Below are 20,067 nucleotides of genomic sequence, written 5' to 3'. Positions count from 1 at the left end.
AGACGACCTACTAACCAATTCTTGGTCGCCGGAAATTTAACACAAGCTAATAGAGCAGAAAGCGAGGGGGAGATTGCGCGCGAAAGAAAAGGAAAACCGAAAAAAATGAGCGTGACGTTGCCTCGTTGGCGCTTGGTCGTCGACCAGGCCGGCATCACGCCTGAGGTCAGAAACTACGAATACGAAGGATCAGGGACAGAAAGCGACCCGTACCTAGTAAAATGGATCCCCGACGACCCGCGTAACCCGATGAACTTCAGCGTGTTCACGCGCTGGTCTATCACCATCGTCGTCGCCATCGCCACCCTCGCCGTCGCCCTCGTCTCCTCAGCATACTCCGGCGGCGTCGCCGAGATCATCAAAGCCTTCCACATCAGCTCCGAGGTCGCCATCCTCGGCGTCTCCCTCTTCGTCGTAGGCTTCGCCGTCGGTCCTTTACTATGGGCCCCCCTTTCCGAGCTCTTCGGTCGCCAGGTCCTGTTCTTCGTCACCTACGGCGCCCTCACCGCTTTCAACGCCGGGTGCGCGGGCGCGCAGAACGTCGAGACCCTGCTTATCCTCCGATTCTTCGCCGGCGCGTTCGGCTCCTCGCCGCTGACTAACGCCGGTGGCGTCATCGCCGACATGTTTCCCGCCTCCGAGCGCGGACAAGCCATGGCCGTCTTCGCCGCCGCGCCTTTCCTCGGTCCCGTGCTCGGTCCCATCATTGGCGGCTTCCTGGGCATTGGCGCCGGCTGGCGATGGGTTATGGGTTTCCTCGCCGCGTTTTCTGGCGCGCTGTGGATCCTGGGAGCGCTCCTCGTGCCGGAAACGTACGCGCCGGTCCTCTTGCGCAAACGCGCCGCGAAGCTGTCGCAGATGACTGGGAAGCATTACATCAGCGCCATTGATCGCGATCAGGGACGCGTGTCGCTGGGCGAGTCGTTCAAGGTGGCGCTTTCGCGGCCGTGGATTCTGCTGTTCCAGGAGCCTATTGTGTTTCTCATGTCGCTCTACATGGTACGTTATAAATCTGTCAATTTGTTTATTTCCATGTTCATATCCATGGCCTTTACGTAATGAAGCTGACGGTTTAATAGGCTATTATCTACGGAACCCTATACATGCTTTTCGCAGCTTTCCCCATCGTATACCAGCAGTCCCGAGGATGGAGTGCCGGAATTGGCGGTCTTGCGTTCTTGGGAATATTGGTCGGCATGCTCTTCGCGATTGCGTATACCTTCCCCGACAATAAGAGATATATCAGAGTGCAGCAGGAACACGGCGGTTTCGCTCCCCCCGAAGCTCGACTTCCGCCGACGTTGGTAGGATGTATATTCCTGCCTATTGGACTTTTCTGGTTCGCGTGGACCAATTCTCCGTCCATACACTGGATGGCTAGTATCGCGGCTGGTGTTCCGTTTGGGTTCGGAATGGTTCTGGTCTTCTTGAGTATCATGAACTACCTCATCGACTCTTACACCATTTTCGCCGCGTCCGTCCTGGCTGCCAACTCTGTCCTTCGTTCGCTATTCGGTGCGGCCTTCCCCTTATTTACAAGCTACATGTACGCCAACCTCGGTATTCACTGGGCGTCGACGATCCCCGCCTTCCTCGCACTCATCTGCGTCCCGTTCCCGTTCCTCTTCTACAAGTACGGGCCGGCCATCCGCAAGCGGTGCAAGTACGCGGCCCAGTCCGCCGCCTTCGTCGAGAAGCTGCAAGACGCGCAGGCCAGTTCCGGACGCGAAGAGTCCGAAGAGCAAGAGGAGGAGGAAAAGACAGCCGACAGAGACACAAGCACAGGAGAGTCTGGCTACGAGGTGCAGACGGCTTCTATTATTAGACCACGTAGACGGTCGAGTTCCGTGGCTACCAGCCACCATCACAGCCTCACTCAAACGAGGAGTAGGACCTACGAGGGAAACCCGTACGATATCGACCGAGTCAACACTCGGGAATCTTTCGCTTAATCTACCTAACCTACCTTTGATATCGATACCATATTCACATATACACGTACATACGTACACACATACACATATTTATATAATGGTCATTACTTGAAATTATTTGAAGATCGGAATCTCACGACGGCGGATGAATACATAGGATACCTTTACATAAAATCTGGGCTTAGAGGATGCATAGGGTTGGTTATTAGGGCACAGTCATGGTTATAGGTTCATAATGAATCGTATGCAATTATATCCCGCCTTGGTTGATTTCGCTATTTGGGTCTTTGATGGTATTCCTTTTGTTATCAGTTATCATAATAGTTTGGCATATTTTCGTTGCTTCTGTCATACCGAGTATTTGGTGAGTTGTTGGGGTGATGATCGAGTAAGGGATGAATGCGCAATGACGGAATGGCGCAACGAAGGCTTGAGACAGTTATGTAGGACATCCAATAGTGACCATCAGAATATCATGGCTCTTACACCGGTTTCATACCCTTACTTTTTTCTTCAGCGGTATATTCATTCCAGCCCACGGACTGCACATAGAGAATTATCCTTAAGATTGTGAAGGAACTTGAGAAAGCTTGGGTACTGGCAGGTTCTAGATTCTTTAACCTCGACATAGCCGGTATCGTGTCTAGATCCGTTAAGCTCGGCCATTAAGATCATTCAAGTCCAGGACTATGTATTTATAATTCATCTGAAGATCTTATGAAAATGTATGTACGTCACATTGGTCACGGAGACATTAAAGATCTCTAACGAATCACGGCTAGAAAGTTGGGGAAGTCCCTTGTGCTACATAGTACAGTTGGAGAAGTCGGAGAAAAGTCTGGGGCAGGTTGGCATGTGAATGAAGAACGCTGTGGAAAATACAACGCTAAAGAAGAAAGCAAGAGCTTCCGGCATGTGCCTCGGCCGGTTTATAGTGGACCCTACTGACATCAGCGCGAATGGTTAGCGCATTGGAACTTTCGACTGGTACCGGATATCTACAAGCGAAAAGTAGACCCATGCATCCGAGGTAACTGCTCAAGCATGCAGCATGACAGATTACATACCTACCTATTCCTTCTTAATGTAATCATAAACTCTACGAACCTTCCAAACTCTTTCTACAAGATTATATATCAACCAGTCACATCTACGCCATTTCAATACTACCTTAATACCAATATCACAGCCTAAAGGAGAAACAATCACAATGGGCGGTAAGTACTTACCTATCTCAGCTCCAACAGAGTCGGTAGTTACTCGCGGAAATAACAGCTGACAAGACCAAACAACAGCAATCGACCGATTAACACAAATCTCCGGCCAGATCGCTGGTTCCAAATCCGCACGGGATAAGATCCTTCAGAAGAGCCCGGACGACGTAAGTCCCAACTACCACTTTCTAACACGACCGAAACATCCAACCAGCAGAAGCTAATACTATCGGGTGAATATAGATCGTGGTAACAGCATGTCTTCGAACGGCTTTCACGAAAGGTGGCAAGGGCGGGTTCAAGGATACGCAGGCAGCCGACCTAATGGCGGGTGCGTTGAAGGGACTCCTAGAGCGTTCTAAGATCAACCCGGCACTAGTCGAGGATGTCTGTGTCGGTGAGGTCCTAGCCCCTGGTGGCGGCGCCACAGAGATGCGGGCTGCCGCTCTCGTCGCTGGTTTTCCCGAGAGTACCGCCGTCCGTACACTCAACCGTCAATGCTCCTCGGGCTTGCAGGCGTGTGTCGACGTTGCGAACCAGATCCGCGCTGGCATGATCGAAGTCGGCATTGGTGCCGGTGTTGAGAGCATGAGCTTGCAATACGGGTAAGTCGCTTTTCCCCCACCACCTTTCTGCTCCATAGCTTCCCGGACTCACCCAATTCGTCAACTCCCTTAAACTAACGAGAAATTCAAACAGTCCCAACGCCGTAACCGAGTTCTCCGAGCTCCTCGAATCTCACCCCGAAGCCGCCAACTGCAAAGTGCCCATGGGCGTTCTATCCGAAGACATGGCGCGCGACCGCAACATCAAGCGCGCCGACCAAGACGCCTTCGCCGCCTCATCTTACCAAAAGGCGCTCAAGGCCCAACAAGCCGGTCTCTTCGACGAGGAGATCCACCCGCTATCAGTGCAATTCACCGACCCGAAGAGCGGCGAGACCAAGACAATCACCGTATCCAAAGACGACGGCGTGCGCCCCGGCATCACCGCCGAATCGCTCGGCAAGATCCGCCCCGCGTTCGCAGAGAACGGGTCGATCCACGCAGGCAACGCATCCCAAATTTCCGACGGCGCCGCCGCCGTTCTCCTAATGAAGCGATCCACAGCGGAGCGTCTCGGGCAAACCATCCTGGGTAAATACGTCGCAGCCAGCATCGTCGGCGTGAAGCCTTTATTAATGGGTCTCGGGCCGTGGAAAGCGATCCCGAAGGCCTTCGAGCTCGCGGGCGGGTTGACGAAAGACGACGTCGACATCTTCGAGATCAACGAGGCCTTCGCGTCGCAGTGTCTGTGGTGCGCGAACGAGCTCGGCATCCCGCAGGAGAAGATCAACCCCAAGGGCGGCGCCATCGCCTTCGGCCATCCCCTCGGGTGTACCGGCGCGCGCCAGGTGAGCACCCTGCTCTATGAGCTCAGACGCCGGGGGCAGAAGGTCGGGGTTACGAGTATGTGTATTGGTACGGGTATGGGTATGGCTGCTGTCTGGGTTGCCGAGTAAGGCGCCTAGGTACCTAAGAGACAACTTTGCTCAGAGCGAGGGATGCCGGGGATTTGAAAAGTACTGTGCAACATCGATGTGTACTACTTACAACCATTTTGGATACGGGAAGACTCGTCTAGAGTCCTGATATGCATATATATACCGTCACACACGACATCATGGCTATGGTCATGATTGGGGACGGCGGTCAGATAGCATTTGTGTACATTATATATCCGCGCGGCGTTTAGTATGTGTATCGTATCAAATCGTATCATACCAAATACATATATGCCAATACGGTCTGTCCTGCTGTCTTCCGTCTCTAGAATACAAATCGTTTATCTTGGTACTGAATATACGCTCCAAAACTTATTCCGCGGCTGTAGGTATCGAAATCAATGTGACATTCGCCGCTGCCGCTGACTTTGGCCCTTGCCGCAACGACATACCGGAAGTAGTTCCAGGTCACTCATTATATGTGCCAGCGGGGGACGGGTGTTCTCTCCGTACTACGAAGAGAATCCCTCGACATGGCTGCCCAGATCCCTCTCCTTCGCCAATCGTACGATTTCGAACCCGACCACGAGGTCCATGAGTCCTAGCCCTACGCTCTTGTATATGACATTGCCAACGGAGAGCCAGCGAGACAGATGATTATCGCGGCTTTGTGGCTGTGACTTCTTATGTTCCTGGTCCTCGGAAACTAGCTGACTCGAACTACGGCGGTGGTAGGAGGGACGTGACTGGCCGCTGCTACTTCCACGCCGGCTCGGGCTTCGGGAGCACGAACGCTTGCTTCCGCTGCCGGATTCGGAACCGAACACGGTGGACATGGCGGTACCAGACGATGTGATATCGAGTTTCTCAAGAGAGTCGTTTATGGAAGATGTTTCAGTAGAACTTTGGGAGGCAAGCGATTCCTCTTCCTCTTCCTTAGCGAGTCTGTGGATCATGACTAATTCACCTAGTCTGCTACTTGTTAGCCTTCTCTATGTTCGTTTCATAAGACACCGGGATATGTTTTTAGGACTTACTCGACGAGCTGCTTAGGCTCTAGACCAGCCTCGATGATTTCGCCTGCCTCTTTCAGTGCACCGTCTAATGTGTCGACGACTATTACTCCTCCTTCGGTCGCATGTTTGTGATAGTGGAGATGGCCCGGTACATGGTTTTTGGTGGCCTGGAGTAGCAATTCTCGAGGCAGTTCATGCATCTGTGGTGTGTAACTCCCGACCGCCACGATCAATCTGCCTTTTCTACGCCCCTCGTGGCTTGTGAGGATGCTCGCGTCAAACAGGTCCTTTGTGCTCGGCGTACAGCAATAAATAACGTCTGCAGCTCTCAAGTGGTCCCTCTGCAGCCTATCAAACTCTCCATAGCCAGGGGTAAGGAGACTGAATTGTGCTTTTTCCCATCCTTCACGCTGCTTAATCTCCGTATGTATACCGTAGATTTTCTTGAACGTATCCCTTGCACTCTCGCTGAATCGGCGGTTGATAATGTATACCTGACGGATAGTATCGCCGCGCAGCATCAGCGCCAAGCGGATATGCCAGTATGCCTGTAAACCCGAACCAAAGACAGTCAAAGTACGAACTGAAGCCCGTTTCATCAGAAGACAAGAAGAGGCCAAGGCTGTACGAAATGCAGTCAAGGTCTTGGCGTTAAGGAAGCCAAGAGGTGGTCCTTGAGGGGAGTATAGGGTCACCGACCCCGTAGGCGTAATAGCAGGTAGTGCGGGATCAGCTGATGGTGATGAAAGTGTTACAACTATAAATTAATTAGTTTCGTTAGGTCCAAGATTCGAGATGTTGAATTTCTAAATTGTTTTCTAAGATTGGTGGACGTACCCTTCACTGCATGACCAAGAGTACTATACGATGGCATGAACAGTGTGGTTGTACCAGTCGTGTTAGAATGTACCGACGTCCGTTCGGGTTGGTGGACAACGCCATCAGCTATCGACTGTGTACCAGTTGAGTATTCATGAAGAGCATTTTGCAATGTCTCCATAAACCTTCCTGCCTCTTCATGGCTTAGATTCTCTAACAAATATCGAATCTGCTCGTCAGATAGGACGGTCAGAGACATGTTTCACACTTTATTGGTGAAAATTCTATATTATTTATAGATCAAGTTGAGATGAAGTCTAGATAATTGGGTCCAGTAGATGAGGAATAAAGAGATGTGTGTTAGTCATTGATAGCCTCGCCCTTGTCTTCGAATTGCTAGGTAACCTTGGTAAGTAAGTAAAAAGGTAAGTATGTTAGATAAGTAAATCCTTAAGGAAATCTCGAGATAGGCTGCCTGGTATCGAGGTAAGAGAGAAGATCAGTGCTAGGATAGGCGGAATGAGGATGTACTTCCTTAGCCGAACGCACTCTACCACTACGTATACCCTCCATCTCTAAGCAGGATATTGTAAAAACCACGCAATTCTGTCAAAACGCCACTGATCTTGGCGTTTACGCGACATTCCTATTCCTAGCCTTTGATCTCACTAAATCCGAGAAATGGAGATGGGATGGTAAAGAATAGCTGGGATGGCCAGAACTGATCGGGTTGGTGTGGTGTGACAAAGAAATACCAAGACAACGGATGGCGGTAGAATAGCAGTATCGTACCTACCTCTACAGTAGCAGAGTGGTCTACAGTAGCTACCCCACCATCCTTAGCACCTTTGGCGGCTGGGCTGCGTAATAAGACCCTCCCAGATGAACCTTAACGAACTGGAAGTGACGTATGAATATAGAGGGGTAAGCTTGGTAATCTTGGCAACTTACGATGATTGACTTTGGATTTGACAGAAACGGCGATATACTGATGACAGATTAGTAGATTTAGCCATCAAACTTAAACCAACCAGCAAGTGAGACTGGGATCTAAATTCGGAATTAAAGGACAAGACATCCACTAGCACTAGCCAAAACAAAAAACAGAAAAATTGATTTGATCTAAACATCTCCAAATGCAGAAAATGCAAATGAAGATGCAAGATTCAATATGAATTCGAATTCCTCAGAATACCAAGTACCTAAGCCTAGGCATTGCATTGACCAATAAACCAAACCATAAGCCAATAAACACTTAATCCTCATCGCCAGAAATACGGGTGCGCAAGCAATGCAATGCTGCAAATGCACATACACCCCGTCCGTACATACCATCGCCATGCTTGCCGGTGCCAATACCGCGTAGACACTTTGCTCGAAACGCCGCCATTGAAAGGACCTCACCCTCTGTGAAGGTCTAGGTATCGTATCGTAAGACTATACCTAGGTTATTCACCAATGTCACCAATTTCACTGAATTTCACTCGCCCGCCAAATATGCTCTTCTACCGTCGAAGTTGCCGCCGCCGTTCCGAGATCCATGGATGACCAATTTCAATTCGATGCCTCCAAGACACCAACTTTTGTAAAAACGCCCTAATTCGACGAGAATCACCGCCCTTACAAATCCTTTAGCGAGCCTGCATACTTCCTGCTCCGTCCGTTCGGAACACAAGCATGGCGTGCTTTCCCCTTACCACGTCGCCGGCATCGCCGTTCAATCCCGGAATTCCATTGTGTCCTCCCTTCGTTCCGAGGCCTAGGTCTCGAATTCGACCTGAACCAATGTCGAAGAACGTGCCATGAACCTGGAGACCCCGCTCGGCGATAGCGTCCTGCACCGCGGGGTTTGCCATGAGAACATTGATACCGGCCTCCACGTTAAGCTCTGCGATGCGCACGCCGCGCAACTTGTCGTCGGTAATGGACGATAACTCTTCCTTGTTCGCGTTGCGAATAGCCTTAAGAGGAACCAGCCACGTGTCCAGCACGCCTCCGACCCGAACGTCGCTCAGCGCAGCGGCAGCACCTCCGCACGACGAATGTCCGCATAGCACCACATGCTTGACCTTTAGGTGCGTAACCGCGTACTCAATGACGGCTGACGTATTGATGTCCGTCGGCGATATGATATTGGCGATGTTGCGGTGCACGAACACGTCGCCCGGTTGCAAGCCCAGGATCGTGGTCTCCGGGCAGCGGGAGTCGGAGCATCCTAGCCACACTGTTTGTCACACGCGCTGTTAGCCGTCTCTTATCTCTTCTCCTCATTCTTGATTCGCATAGTACATGGCGTGTAAGTACCGACATCTCCACCTCACATAGGAGCTGACAAGTCACCTGCCCTGGTCAGGGCCAAGGATACACAGTTCCGAGACCGAGCTAACGCTCTGTTGAGTGGGTCTTCGCTTGACAGGCTTCGCCTCGCATCTCAACAAAGGAAATGAGTAATACCATACTCGAGATTATATTATGACCAAGGAAACGGGGGTTATACGTACGAATTGCCGGTGACTGTCCCGAAGCCAACTTAGGGAAGAAGTCTGGGTTTTGGTGGCCCTTATAGCCAGCCCATGCTTGATTCGAGCTCAGCGCGTAGGCGAAGGCATCTTCTGCGGCCATGGTAAGCGAAAACGGTATTGGCAAAAAAAGACGAAGTTACCCTCGCCAATCTCGGGGATCTCAAAAATAAGTTTAAGCGTATTATTTTTGTACGAGATGCCAATGTCCACCCCTGCAGATCCAGATCCAGGAGTACCGTTCCTCCTTTTCTTGGCGGGGTAAACTACTGGATTGGGGGTTAGGGAAGGATGAGCGAAGAAGTAAACGTACGCGGAGGAGCAGGCATTTCTCGACAGATGTGAGCGCCCGGGTTGCGCCCTTTTATACGTAAATGCGACTGGGACGTATATGACGAGGTATGTATGTATGATGACCGCGAGCGGCACGCAAGATCCCACCCAAAGGGGACTGAGACTGGATGCGGGATGTTGTTGTAGGATATGAGCGAATTAGGAAGTCCCAAGCCCAATCAGATTTGGTGTTCACCCACTCGTCCACACACCACTAGGAAGCCCTGGGAGTCTGGAAGGCTTTCTTCGGTTTATTTCCAAGTTGTTTGCTGAATAACGTCTTTGACCGAGTCTTCCTAGCGTTCTTTTTCGACCTCAAAATCGCCCTCTCGGCTGGGTCGGTGATCACTCGGGGGAGGCGGTGATCGAATCGTACGGTGATGGTGAATGGAACGACGGAGCCCGTGAGGTATAACCTAGGTAAACAAATAAAGCGGCTCACGGACGAGGTCTTCGATAGGTTAAGTACGTAGGAAGGTTCGGCCCAAACGGATCAGCGGAGATACGGATCTACTAATGTGTGTAGGGAATGAAACAAGATTCATGGAATGATGAAAATGGGACACGTAGGTAAACGCCGAAAGATGAATAGGAAGAGGCTCAGCTGGCTCAGAGTGAGGTATTATAAAAGATGACGAACTTGGCGTCAGCAAAGAGGCAAACACAACATAAACGCAACAAGCAACGCAGACTTTAAAGCTCCTATGGTTTCCGGAGATTTCAATCTTATGTACAGCTTGACTCGAAACTATCCATTCCTTCTTTATTCCATTGTTCATGGCACACCTTACATATAAAGATAGGATCGGCCTGTCCGGAGTCCGGGGTAAAAGAGGTAACAGGCCCTCAAAACCGCGAAGCCGTGCATCATTTCTTAACCTTATCTAACATACATAGCAGATATTACCGTTTATTTGCCCAGAGTTTGCCCAGATTTCGCAGATTTCGATAGCTTAGGCTTCGCCCCCCCATCTCGGCGCCAATACTTTCCATTACCCGTGCCAGTACCATACCTGACCTGGCCGAACGTGGGATGAACCGTATCTGCGTTTGATATGAAACCTCCATGTCACAAGGTCCGGCGGAAACGCACAGATTGAGATTTGAGATTGAGACGAAGCAAGCAATCAAGCATAACAGATTTGGTAAGCTAGCCATCTAGGTCCTCTAGGTCCTCTAGGTACATATCGTACCTCCTATCAACAAAGAAGCTTGTAATATAATATGCATACACCTACTAGGGATACATAGCTAGATATACCTACCCTGGTAAGGGTAGCATACTGCGCACCAGAACGGAGTATCCAACGAGCCTAGGAGCCAATACCCGGACCTCAACCTCCAGGGCTTATGCGGTACCCTTATGTATGTGCAATCCTAGCCCGTAGCCAAGTCAGCCAATAAGCCAATCACAAATCCAACGTGCCCATGTGCTGAACTCATTAATCCCTGCCAGGAACTGGACAGGGCTCGCGGCATTGCGTTAGAAAGCGGTGAGGATTGCAAAAGATACCCTCTAACGGAGGTACATAGATACGAGGTATTATCTCAAACGCAACGACCATTGAGATACCTCCTGATCACCCTGTACAATCATTGATATATAGGCTGCAATATTATCATGTTGTTTTACGAACCGTACTTAGTCTAGACATGCATTGCTTCTCTTTGTTATTAGAATTGTGCATACGTAAGCTAAAACGATGAGATGTGATAAGATGTCAAGTTACAGACCCAACACTCAGGAACGCTTTCTGTTTGAATACCCGTTTTGTCCTGATAAATGCTATGCTGCAACGAGGCGTGCTTGGCTGCTTGGCTTGGCTCGGCTCGGCTTGACTATCCTCATACGGCATTTAGTAATCAACCAATAAAATAGTTTAAACCGACCTACGGACCCATCCGGACCCCGTACTGCTTACTGAATACCGAGAGATCCATCTTCTTTAAATAACTACCAAGAGATATCGTAAGACTTGGCACTATTAATTGGTATTGGCATACGGTGCAAAGAACAGACGTCACTAGGCTGAAGTTCTGGACCATTGTTTGTTAATCATTGTCACATTTGTTCTTCGGTCAAATTCTGGAGACGGAGTAGGCTTTCATCATGCAAATCCACGTGTTTGGTATTCCGTTTTACCACCTCCAACGCCTGAACCGTGCATAGCTAGAAATCATGACCCGTGACCGACTCCGATGCTTACATCCAAGCTTTAGACCTTGATAGCCTGCTCGAGAGCCTTCTTCTTCTTCTCGATGCGCTTGTTGGCCTTAGCGCCCATGATGCCACCACCCCATTGTCGTCGAGCGTTCTCAGAGTTGGCTAGGTAGCCATCCTTGACGGCGCTGACGAGCTTGGAGAGCTCACTCTTGTCCTCGGATCGAACCTCAGTAAGGGCGAGAACAGCAGCAGTCTATCCTTAATTAGCTTAATTATACCAAATATAAGATGAATTCCATGCATGCATACCTTCTTGTGGACAACAGTTCCGAGACGGGCCTTGCCCTTGATGATGGCGTAGGGGACACCCATCTTTCGGCAGAGAGCGGGTAGGAAGATGACCAACTCAATGGGATCAACATCGTTGGGGATCAGGACGAGAGAAGCCTTCTTGTTCTCGATAAGGCCGACGACGTGGTTCAGACCAAACTTGACAGCGTAAGGCTTCTTGCTGACGTCCTCCTTCTTCTTACCCTCCTTGATGGCGGTAGCCTCCTTCACTAATCGCTCCTTCTTCTCAGCCTTGGACTCGGGTCGGTACTTGTTGAGGAGCTTGAACGCCTGGGCAGCAGTGTTGCGGTCAAGGACATGCTGGAACTGAGAAATAGCAGGCGGGACCTTCAAGCGCATGTTGATGATCTTGCGCTGGCGTTGAAGGCGGACATACTCGGGCCACTTCACCATGCGAGAAAGGTTTCGCTTGGGCTGGATATCTTGGCCGACACCGAAGTTGCGGGGTCGCTTCTCGATGAGGGGGTTCTGAATAACATGTCAATATCGCTTCGTAAATCAATGCAGAGGATGTGGAAATAGATATCAGTACTCACCTTAGGGGCCTTCTTGGAACCCGCCTTGGAGGCGAATGGGGCCGGGGCGGCCTTCTTTCCAGACTTGGGAGGCTATCATTGAGAAGAAAGACATCAGCAAATGTGTTCCATTGACTGTGGTCTTCCTTGAACTCTAAAGAAATAATCATGGGTGACATTTCTGCACACCACACGAAAATCTCAAGCCAGTTCTTCGCCTGCGTCCGGAGACGACAAGGCGGATTTCAGACAACTCGGCGAGCGAGTGCCACAAAATTAATTGATTGTATGCGCAAGCGCATATCAATCGCGGATATCAGAAGCTTACCATGTTGATTAGTTTGTCGTGTGGTCGTGATGTGTGAATGAAGATCGACCAAGTTTGAGAGGTGTGAGGAAAGAAAAAATATCTTGAAAGGTCGCGAACTTGAAAAATTAATGTAAGAAATTGTGCGTAGGGTTTCGCAACGGGTAAAAAGTCGGCAAAGTGCGTTTGACCTAGACCGTAACCAGACTAGTGTGAATTGCCCCGCCAGTGCGACCCAGGTACCTTTGTATCTGCTTTCAACCCCACTAAGATTCTTTGCTGAATTTGAAGTCTAATGGATTTGAGTTGAGTCAACACCAGCAGAACCTTGATTTCTTAATATTCATTTGTATAATCTTCTTGTATCTGACTTATTTTATATTCCTTCATTCATTTCCGACATTTCTTCATAACTTCTCTCAAAGACAGGAATTTTGAAAATGCCACCAGCACTCTGTGCTCTCTGCAAGACAGAGAGAGCGCTAATCAAGAGACCCAAGAACTACCAAAAACTGTGCAAGGGTTGTTTTATTCAGATATTTGAAGATGAAGTGCATCACACTATTACCTCGTCGCAATTATTCTTTCCAGGAGAAAAAGTAGCGATTGGAGCGTCAGGCGGCAAAGATTCTACCGTTTTAGCCTCGGTTCTTAAGACTCTTAACGAAAGACATAACTATGGGGTTGACTTAGTGCTCCTAAGTATCGATGAGGGTATCAAGGGTTACAGGGATGATTCACTGGAGACAGTCAAACGCAATGCAGTCCAGTATGACATGCCCCTTAAGATAGTAGGATATGGTGAACTCTACGGCTGGACAATGGACCAGGTCGTCGAAACCATCGGCAAAAAAGGGAATTGCACTTACTGTGGCGTCTTCCGGCGACAGGCCCTAGACCGGGGCGCAAAGATGCTGGGGATTAAGCATGTTGTCACTGGCCATAATGCTGACGATGTCGCCGAAACTGTTTTAATGAACCTACTTCGAGGAGACCTACCACGCTTGTCAAGAAGCACAAGCATCGTTACCGGAAATGATGCTAGTGAAGTCAAGAGGAGCAAGCCACTTAAGTACTCATATGAGAAGGAAATCGTACTATATGCACATCACAAAAAACTCGACTACTTCAGCACCGAATGCATATATAGTCCAGAGGCCTTTAGGGGAAGTGCTAGAAGTTTAATCAAAAATTTAGAGAGGGTCCGTCCTAGTGCCATATTAGACGTTGTTCGGAGTGGCGAGGATATGGCGAGACTGGTCCCTGGAGCTACACCAAGTTCCTGCAGTTGTGACGAGAAGACTACGTCCCATCGGGCTCCCACCGATGAAGACAATATAGGAGGTTGTGGCTCAGCAAACGGACGAACCAACGGTGGCGAGATGGCAGCTATGGAGAGGCAACTTAGAGAAACCGAAGCCGCCGAGGCAGCGGGACTCGAAACTGAAATTACAACTACGAAGGTTAAAAGCCAACAACATGAGAAACAAAACTCGAATAATGGTCAACTTAAGACGGCGGGAACCACTGTCCCCATAAGGCTAAAACAAAAGCTAGGGACATGTGAGAAGTGTGGCTATATGTCGAGCCAAAAGTTATGCCAAGCTTGCATGCTTCTTGAGGGCTTAAATAAAAATCGACCGGAAATCACGATATAGACTTGGGACGGATAAGGCGTTTCGGCATATTTAGATTTGTTGCATTAGTATTTGGAAGATACCCGAGTAAAATGATGGTTAATAGATACGATTGGGACCAAAGGCTTCAATATCGGATGTTATATTTTGGGCTATGTACAAGTGGTTACCCATAAATCGTATTTCATCTTTTCGATACCCTGGGCCAGCATTATTCCGCTTAAATCAACCAATACGGTTCTCAACCTAGATATCGTATAAGTATTGTGGACGTAATTATAATGTCGTAGATTGAGAAACCTACCTTCCAAGGGTTGTTCAGCTCAAAGCCCGGAGGTGCTATGGGACCGTCGGTCTGCCCGCGTAGGTGTCCGGTTAATCGGCGGTCTCGGTCCATCACTGCAAAAACATCAAGTCAGTTTGCCCGGTTCTAGACGTGTTGTATACTAAATTCGCCGTACTTTGCCTATCCCACATATCTAACGATCGTCTCGGTCTCTTGTTCCCGTTGTACCAGTGTTTAAATTTCGAAAGACCCGCGCCAGTGGCGCCGAACATCTAATATGTCTTAGCACTTGGGAGTGTAGAGGAACTCGTTGTCGATTGGGAGATGGAGGGACCTTACGGCGAGGATGATTCCATAGGGAATCAATGCTTCGAAGGGAACGGCCATTGTGAAGCTATAGGCCAAATCTTCAATTTGATCAATTAGTATAATAAGCTGACTATGCGACTTTAGAGGACTTACTATTATTTGCACCAGTCGTTTTGATTTCAATTGTCTCGAGAGCGTCAATCGACAAATAGCTCTTGGTAAGTTGAATGGTGGGTGAGGTTTAGAGTTCGCTGACCAATGATGTCGATTCAATTATGATGGCCTAACATTGAAGGCTCAAGTCCACGGGACACAAACAACTTGGAAGTACCTATGTACTGTACCTAGGTACCTAGCGAGCTTGGTCTTAGCGTGGACCCGCAATGGTTCGAGTGCACATTGAAATGGCAGTGACTGTGGAGATTACATAAACAAAATGAAGGTTCAAGGCACCTGGCACTGGCACTGGGCAGGCGCTGAGTAGGCTGATCTGACTAATTTGTGGGGCTCGGCAACAATTGCACCACCAACAATGTTAACTTCGCCCATCTAAAGTCCATCGCGAGGGGAGCTACACTCTGTCGCAAATTGTACTTTCCTCCTTCTTAACACTTCTTTCATGTCTCCATTTAGTCGAAAATACGCGTCGATTTCCTCTCCAATCCTCCTTCTCTCTCGATAATTCAACAATAATTCTCCTATAATAGAATTCGGCGCGTCTAACAGCTTTCGAAGTTCGCTTAGTAAACTTCCAACAATAGACTCAAATGTCTCGCGCATCGTTCATTCTCAAGCCCATAACCGTCTCGCTCCTGTCTACCATACAGTCCCGAACTTTTTAACCCTAATTAATATTTCGCGACGGGTATGCGACAAGACCATTCATGACGCGAAGTGGTGCGACTTGGAGGTCTCGGAACACGCCTTCGCCACCATACGTATCCTGAGCGTGGGATACAGCACATCTTTAATCATACACGACAACTCCACATACACGATCGTTTTCCGACCCACCCAAGATCTCTGATCCACCTTCATATTTATGAAGGCAATGGCCAATACCCAACTCATGCAGGAAGAACTACAACAAAGCGTAGTACTGTCTGAAGAGGATGCTGAATTTGAGGAAGACTTGCCAAACCAAGTAATCATGGCTGGTACTAGTATCCCGCAATCTGTTGGCGACTCAGGCCCCCCTCTCCATCCTTATCCGTCGGGCGTGGACCCGCTCGGAGACGGTGAACCAGATAAAGAATATATACATAACGACATCGAACGTTTTGACGGACATGTAGATACCGAAGTTGACACCGCACTCGTAGATGATATGGCACCAGATGAAGACGAGGAGGCCGAGCTGGAAGATGAGCCAGCTGAGGAGGAGGATGCAGACCAAGATGAAGACGAGTCCAGTGCCGATGATGACGTCCATGATGACGATGCCTTCGATGTTGATGCCGAGGGTGAAGACGATGAAGACCTTGGCCTGCGTCAAATCGACCCGAATTTAGCTTCTAGTGATGAGGACGATGCCGAACAAGAACCTGTCGAAGAAGATGACGAGAACGAAGGCGTTGGCGCCGTCAAGATCAAACCTGGTGATACTGATGACGAAGAGAGTGATAGCGAAGACGAAGCCAGCTTGGCGTCAGGCTCTAGTGACCGAGAATCTGCAGCGGAATGGGAAGATGCCGTCGATAATGACGAGGAAGAAGAATTGGAAGAAGATTCCGATGTGGCCGACCCTAATTCGTGCATTTTCTGTAAGAAAGATGAGGAACACGATCCGGGTGAAGACTTCGAATCTTATCTCACCTGCAAAGGTTGTGGTGAACACGGTACGTTGTGCGAAGCCTAGCCAACACGTCAGTCATCTAACAAACACTGCTTTAGCTCACCAACAATGCGCACGAGACGAAGGAGCCCTTGACGAGAAACAAAGTATGTTTGGCACAACACCCATTCATCCACCTTCTAATTACTCACCTGTTTATCTAGATGCCTCGAATTGGAGGTGCCCAGATTGCGCTCGGGACGATATGGGCTCTGATTCAGAAGTAGAATTTGGTCGCGAGGACGCAGAAGGTGACCATGATATGGAGTTGAATGGTGGCGTGGATAGCGATTTATCTCCTACATCTACTAACCGATCAACTGCCCCTAAAGTTGCTCGAGATCTTCTCCCACCTAGCATGAGCAAGCCAGACTCACATTCCGTCTTTAATCAATTAGTTCTAGACGAAGATCCTATGGACGGCTCACGAGTCCTACGTAAGAAGAGAAAGACGTCGTCAGCCGAACCGGAAGAGGAAGAAGTAAAATCGGTGCGAAAAAGAAGAAAGAATACGTCTGAGGGGTCTATCCAAGATGAGACCGGCCAAGATAATTCGAATGCAGCGGAATCATCAACTAGATCACGGTCAGGACGCTCTTTGCGGCATAAAGCGTCAAGCTCAGAGGCATTATGCACCATCGTTAAGAAGTCGCGTTCCAGTCTAGTAGTAAAGATGCGAGTGGGTGCAACGGAGTTAAATAAGATTTTACAAAATCCAAGATCACGGAGGAGAAAACGAACTGGTCGGGCAGCCGCATCCCGCTCGTCGCGATCTTCTAGAAATGTTGCATCAACACGAGCTGCTGCTGTTGCAGAACCACCTCCAATGGCTCCATTCTTCCCGTCCAGCTACTCGCAACCATTCTACTCGTTCTATGACAAGGAACCAGATGAGCTTAAGGGAAAACCATATGGCGGGATCTTGACCGAGGAACAAGCAGACACGACTAAGACTCTGCCTACAAAAGACGACCGACGGCGTTTCGACGAAGCCAAACAGAAAGCCGAAGAAGAATGGAGGAATCGTTTGCTTGCTATGCAGGCGGAGGCTGAGGTACCGGTGAAGAAGTCGAGGAAGGCTTCCGGACCCGCAAGTCAAATCGAATGCATCGAGTTTGGAGGCTGGGAAATAGACACGTGGTATGCAGCTCCATACCCCGAAGAGTACAGCCGTAACCGGGTTCTATACATCTGCGAATTCTGCTTGAAGTATATGAACTCGGATTATGTCGCGTGGCGGCACAAGCTCAAGTGCCCTGCAAAACATCCACCAGGCGACGAAATATACAGGCGCGGTTCTATTTCATTTTTCGAAGTTGATGGACGGAAAAATCCAGTTTACTGTCAAAACCTCTGTCTTTTGGCCAAGCTTTTCCTCGGTTCAAAGACGCTCTACTATGATGTTGAACCATTCTTATTTTACGTCCTTTGCGAGTATGACGATCTAGGCTATCACTTTGTCGGCTACTTCTCCAAAGAAAAACGTGCGAGCAGTCAGAACAATGTTAGCTGCATTTTAACGTTACCTATCCACCAGCGAAAGGGATATGGACATCTGCTCATTGATTTCTCTTATCTTTTAACGAAGGTAGAAGAGAAGACTGGTTCTCCCGAGAAACCGTTGTCTGATATGGGCCTTGTCTCATACAGAAACTACTGGAGATTGATTCTCTGTAAATACCTTATAGACCACATGCCCGGGGAGAAGTCGCAGAAGAAAGGCCTGAGCATCAGACAGATATCCGACGATACGGGGATGACTCCCGACGATGTAATCTCAGCCCTTGAAGCGCTACGTTTCCTCGTCCGTGATCCCGTCACTCAGGTCTACGCTTTCCGGGTCGATTTACCATACTGCCACAAAGAGGTTGCCAAATGGGAAGCGAAAAAATACGTGAAGTTAAATCCCAAAAATCTTACTTGGATGCCCTATCTTATGGGCCGTAGCAATGCTACGAATTTCGAATTAGGACCAGCTTTAAATACAATTGCACCGCGCGAGGAAGATGAGGATCTTAAGGCTGTCCAAAATCTTGCAGAGAGTGGTATCGCAACTGGAGATTTTGCCATCACTCAGCCCATTAACCAAAAACCGCCTCCTGGGGCCGAGCCATCAGTTCTCGAGTCCACAGAACCTAATGACAATGCCGTTATGGAGAACAGCGAAGATTCGAAACTTAATGGGATTGGAAAAGAGAATGCAGAAGCTCCTGAGGAGCATTCAGAAGACCCTAGAGCATCAACTAGTGCTGCTGCGAGCGCTCCTGATGACGAGAATGCATGGATTAAACCCTACGATGCGATCCCCGTCAGCAGGTTCCAAGTTTTCCCAGCTATTAATAATAGACGCACAGCCATATCACGCCTCAACTCTGCCATCTCTAGACCGGCATTGCCGCGTATCCCACCTCCCAGCGCTAGACGAGCTGCGCGACCCAAGGTCCGTCGCTCGACCGGTGGTTCCTCGGTTCGGAAGTCGGCTCCGAAAGCAAACAACGGTAAACGCAAGCCCGGCGGAACTGGTCGTGGTCCCGGCCGTTGGCCGAAGGGCACTAAAAAGAGCGATTACGGAAACGCGGATAGTGGACCAGGTTTACCTCCAGCATGGCTCGAACGGCAGCGTCAGCAGGGACCAACTTCTTCCACGGCCGATGAAAACACAGAGGATACCGTCCAGGTACAGACAGAGGCTAGCAAAGGCCAAAAGGGCAAGCAATTAGCCGTCTTGGCTGCCAGAACCGAAGCCGTTGTCGAAGACAGCGTCGCTTCGACGAACGATGCTAACGGCGATATCGTCATGGGCGGAACCGACAATCAGGAGAGTGTAGCTGAAGAGGCATAACCGGCGCGAATAGTTCAACTAGGCATCGTCTTCAATCGGCGCTCGTGAACATGTGTAGAATTTGTGTATAGCTAGGATACCTTCTCGATGGCTTCGCGAATGGGATCGGGAGCCTAGTGTGTGTAAGGGATTCGGGGGATCGGCGTCGAGGCGAATAGCAAGCAGGTAGTTATGGGACTTTACTAGATACCTAATTGAGAGCTCGATTTGTGTTTGTTAAACAGGCGTTCGGATTTTCGTGCCTGGGAACTGTGGGATATGGATGACTTGAGTTTATGACTAGAGATACTTGTCTTATTGAGGTCAATTTAGTGAGTATTTATAATGAGGGCATGATTGAGATACTAGTGAGTAGGCCTTTATATCAACATGTTCACTTAATGTTTCTGACAACTTGAATCTCTACCTACCTAGTTAAGAGAAGTTAGATTCCATAATTCTGAAGCAAATGAAAACACTGTCCAATCGCAGTTTTCATCTTCGCTTTTAATATTGTGGTATCAA

General features: G+C 49.1%; 8 protein-coding genes across 8 annotated transcripts; 4 read left to right on the top strand and 4 right to left on the bottom strand.

The window, feature by feature from the left end:
• Positions 1-105: 105 nt before the first annotated feature.
• GGS22DRAFT_178157 (MFS general substrate transporter) lies at positions 106-1,952 on the top strand (the record flags this gene model as incomplete). Its single annotated transcript, XM_047963558.1, has 2 exons — positions 106-999; positions 1,080-1,952. 2 exons carry the CDS (start codon positions 106-108, stop codon positions 1,950-1,952), a joined length of 1,767 nt encoding a protein of 588 aa, XP_047822047.1.
• An 873-nt stretch (positions 1,953-2,825) lies between these two features.
• Positions 2,826-4,915, top strand: GGS22DRAFT_155339 (peroxisomal 3-keto-acyl-CoA thiolase). The gene is made up of 4 exons (XM_047960193.1): positions 2,826-3,151; positions 3,230-3,315; positions 3,392-3,753; positions 3,848-4,915. Exons 1-4 carry the CDS (start codon positions 3,145-3,147, stop codon positions 4,647-4,649), a joined length of 1,257 nt encoding a protein of 418 aa, XP_047822046.1. The 5' UTR covers positions 2,826-3,144; the 3' UTR covers positions 4,650-4,915.
• Positions 4,916-5,026: 111 nt separating this feature from the next.
• GGS22DRAFT_94688 (ornithine cyclodeaminase) lies at positions 5,027-6,921 on the bottom strand. Its single transcript, XM_047968495.1, has 3 exons — positions 6,485-6,921; positions 5,669-6,404; positions 5,027-5,603 (listed from the first exon to the last, which is right to left on the bottom strand). The coding sequence occupies exons 1-3, from the start codon at positions 6,723-6,725 to the stop codon at positions 5,144-5,146; spliced, it is 1,437 nt and encodes a 478-aa protein (XP_047822045.1). The 5' UTR covers positions 6,726-6,921; the 3' UTR covers positions 5,027-5,143.
• A 464-nt stretch (positions 6,922-7,385) lies between these two features.
• On the bottom strand, positions 7,386-9,321 carry GGS22DRAFT_155335 (carbonic anhydrase). The gene is made up of 2 exons (XM_047960192.1): positions 8,968-9,321; positions 7,386-8,690 (listed from the first exon to the last, which is right to left on the bottom strand). The coding sequence occupies exons 1-2, from the start codon at positions 9,086-9,088 to the stop codon at positions 8,098-8,100; spliced, it is 714 nt and encodes a 237-aa protein (XP_047822044.1). The 5' UTR covers positions 9,089-9,321; the 3' UTR covers positions 7,386-8,097.
• A 1,983-nt stretch (positions 9,322-11,304) lies between these two features.
• Positions 11,305-12,781, bottom strand: GGS22DRAFT_155330 (60S ribosomal protein L8-B). Its single transcript, XM_047960191.1, has 4 exons — positions 12,677-12,781; positions 12,370-12,441; positions 11,792-12,301; positions 11,305-11,735 (listed from the first exon to the last, which is right to left on the bottom strand). The coding sequence occupies exons 1-4, from the start codon at positions 12,677-12,679 to the stop codon at positions 11,535-11,537; spliced, it is 786 nt and encodes a 261-aa protein (XP_047822043.1). The 5' UTR covers positions 12,680-12,781; the 3' UTR covers positions 11,305-11,534.
• Positions 12,782-12,959: 178 nt separating this feature from the next.
• Positions 12,960-14,356, top strand: GGS22DRAFT_155329 (adenine nucleotide alpha hydrolases-like protein). The gene has a single exon (XM_047960190.1). The coding sequence runs from the start codon at positions 13,096-13,098 to the stop codon at positions 14,311-14,313; it is 1,218 nt and encodes a 405-aa protein (XP_047822042.1). The 5' UTR covers positions 12,960-13,095; the 3' UTR covers positions 14,314-14,356.
• A 59-nt stretch (positions 14,357-14,415) lies between these two features.
• On the bottom strand, positions 14,416-15,148 carry GGS22DRAFT_94582 (uncharacterized protein). The gene is made up of 5 exons (XM_047968494.1): positions 15,041-15,148; positions 14,918-14,985; positions 14,754-14,850; positions 14,597-14,691; positions 14,416-14,538 (listed from the first exon to the last, which is right to left on the bottom strand). The coding sequence occupies exons 2-5, from the start codon at positions 14,963-14,965 to the stop codon at positions 14,518-14,520; spliced, it is 261 nt and encodes an 86-aa protein (XP_047822041.1). The 5' UTR covers positions 14,966-14,985; positions 15,041-15,148; the 3' UTR covers positions 14,416-14,517.
• A 592-nt stretch (positions 15,149-15,740) lies between these two features.
• Positions 15,741-19,850, top strand: GGS22DRAFT_94578 (uncharacterized protein). Its single transcript, XM_047968493.1, has 3 exons — positions 15,741-16,725; positions 16,781-16,828; positions 16,886-19,850. Exons 1-3 carry the CDS (start codon positions 15,930-15,932, stop codon positions 19,561-19,563), a joined length of 3,522 nt encoding a protein of 1,173 aa, XP_047822040.1. The 5' UTR covers positions 15,741-15,929; the 3' UTR covers positions 19,564-19,850.
• Positions 19,851-20,067: the final 217 nt, after the last annotated feature.

The sequence above is a fragment of the Annulohypoxylon maeteangense genome (genome assembly GCF_022496945.1).
Source record: "Annulohypoxylon maeteangense strain CBS 123835 unplaced genomic scaffold GGS22scaffold_3, whole genome shotgun sequence".
NCBI lineage: Eukaryota > Fungi > Ascomycota > Sordariomycetes > Xylariales > Hypoxylaceae > Annulohypoxylon > Annulohypoxylon maeteangense.
This window is presented reverse-complemented; position numbering and strand designations above follow the sequence as displayed.

Excerpts from the sequence above, each read along its gene's own strand:
- GGS22DRAFT_155339 (XM_047960193.1), top strand. Across the intron at positions 3,316-3,391 it reads TTCAGAAGAGCCCGGACGAC|ATCGTGGTAACAGCATGTCT; the intron begins GTAAGTCCCAAC and ends GGGTGAATATAG. Across the intron at positions 3,754-3,847 it reads AGCATGAGCTTGCAATACGG|TCCCAACGCCGTAACCGAGT; the intron begins GTAAGTCGCTTT and ends AAATTCAAACAG.
- GGS22DRAFT_94688 (XM_047968495.1), bottom strand. The coding sequence starts at position 6,725 with ATGTCTCTGACCGTCCTATCTGACGAGCAGATTCGATATTTGTTAGAG. Across the intron at positions 6,405-6,484 it reads TCTTGGTCATGCAGTGAAGG|TTGTAACACTTTCATCACCA; the intron begins GTACGTCCACCA and ends ATTAATTTATAG. Across the intron at positions 5,604-5,668 it reads GAGCCTAAGCAGCTCGTCGA|ACTAGGTGAATTAGTCATGA; the intron begins GTAAGTCCTAAA and ends AACAAGTAGCAG.
- GGS22DRAFT_155335 (XM_047960192.1), bottom strand. The coding sequence starts at position 9,088 with ATGGCCGCAGAAGATGCCTTCGCCTACGCGCTGAGCTCGAATCAAGCA. Across the intron at positions 8,691-8,967 it reads GGGACAGTCACCGGCAATTC|TGTGGCTAGGATGCTCCGAC; the intron begins GTACGTATAACC and ends TGTGACAAACAG.
- GGS22DRAFT_155330 (XM_047960191.1), bottom strand. Across the intron at positions 12,302-12,369 it reads GTTCCAAGAAGGCCCCTAAG|AACCCCCTCATCGAGAAGCG; the intron begins GTGAGTACTGAT and ends CATGTTATTCAG. Across the intron at positions 11,736-11,791 it reads GAACTGTTGTCCACAAGAAG|ACTGCTGCTGTTCTCGCCCT; the intron begins GTATGCATGCAT and ends AATTAAGGATAG.
- GGS22DRAFT_155329 (XM_047960190.1), top strand. The coding sequence starts at position 13,096 with ATGCCACCAGCACTCTGTGCTCTCTGCAAGACAGAGAGAGCGCTAATC.
- GGS22DRAFT_94582 (XM_047968494.1), bottom strand. The coding sequence starts at position 14,965 with ATGGCCGTTCCCTTCGAAGCATTGATTCCCTATGGAATCATCCTCGCC. Across the intron at positions 14,851-14,917 it reads CCTATGGAATCATCCTCGCC|ATGTTCGGCGCCACTGGCGC; the intron begins GTAAGGTCCCTC and ends AAGACATATTAG. Across the intron at positions 14,539-14,596 it reads AGCTGAACAACCCTTGGAAG|GTTGAGAACCGTATTGGTTG; the intron begins GTAGGTTTCTCA and ends TACGATATCTAG.
- GGS22DRAFT_94578 (XM_047968493.1), top strand. The coding sequence starts at position 15,930 with ATGAAGGCAATGGCCAATACCCAACTCATGCAGGAAGAACTACAACAA. Across the intron at positions 16,726-16,780 it reads CAAAGGTTGTGGTGAACACG|CTCACCAACAATGCGCACGA; the intron begins GTACGTTGTGCG and ends ACACTGCTTTAG. Across the intron at positions 16,829-16,885 it reads AGCCCTTGACGAGAAACAAA|ATGCCTCGAATTGGAGGTGC; the intron begins GTATGTTTGGCA and ends CTGTTTATCTAG.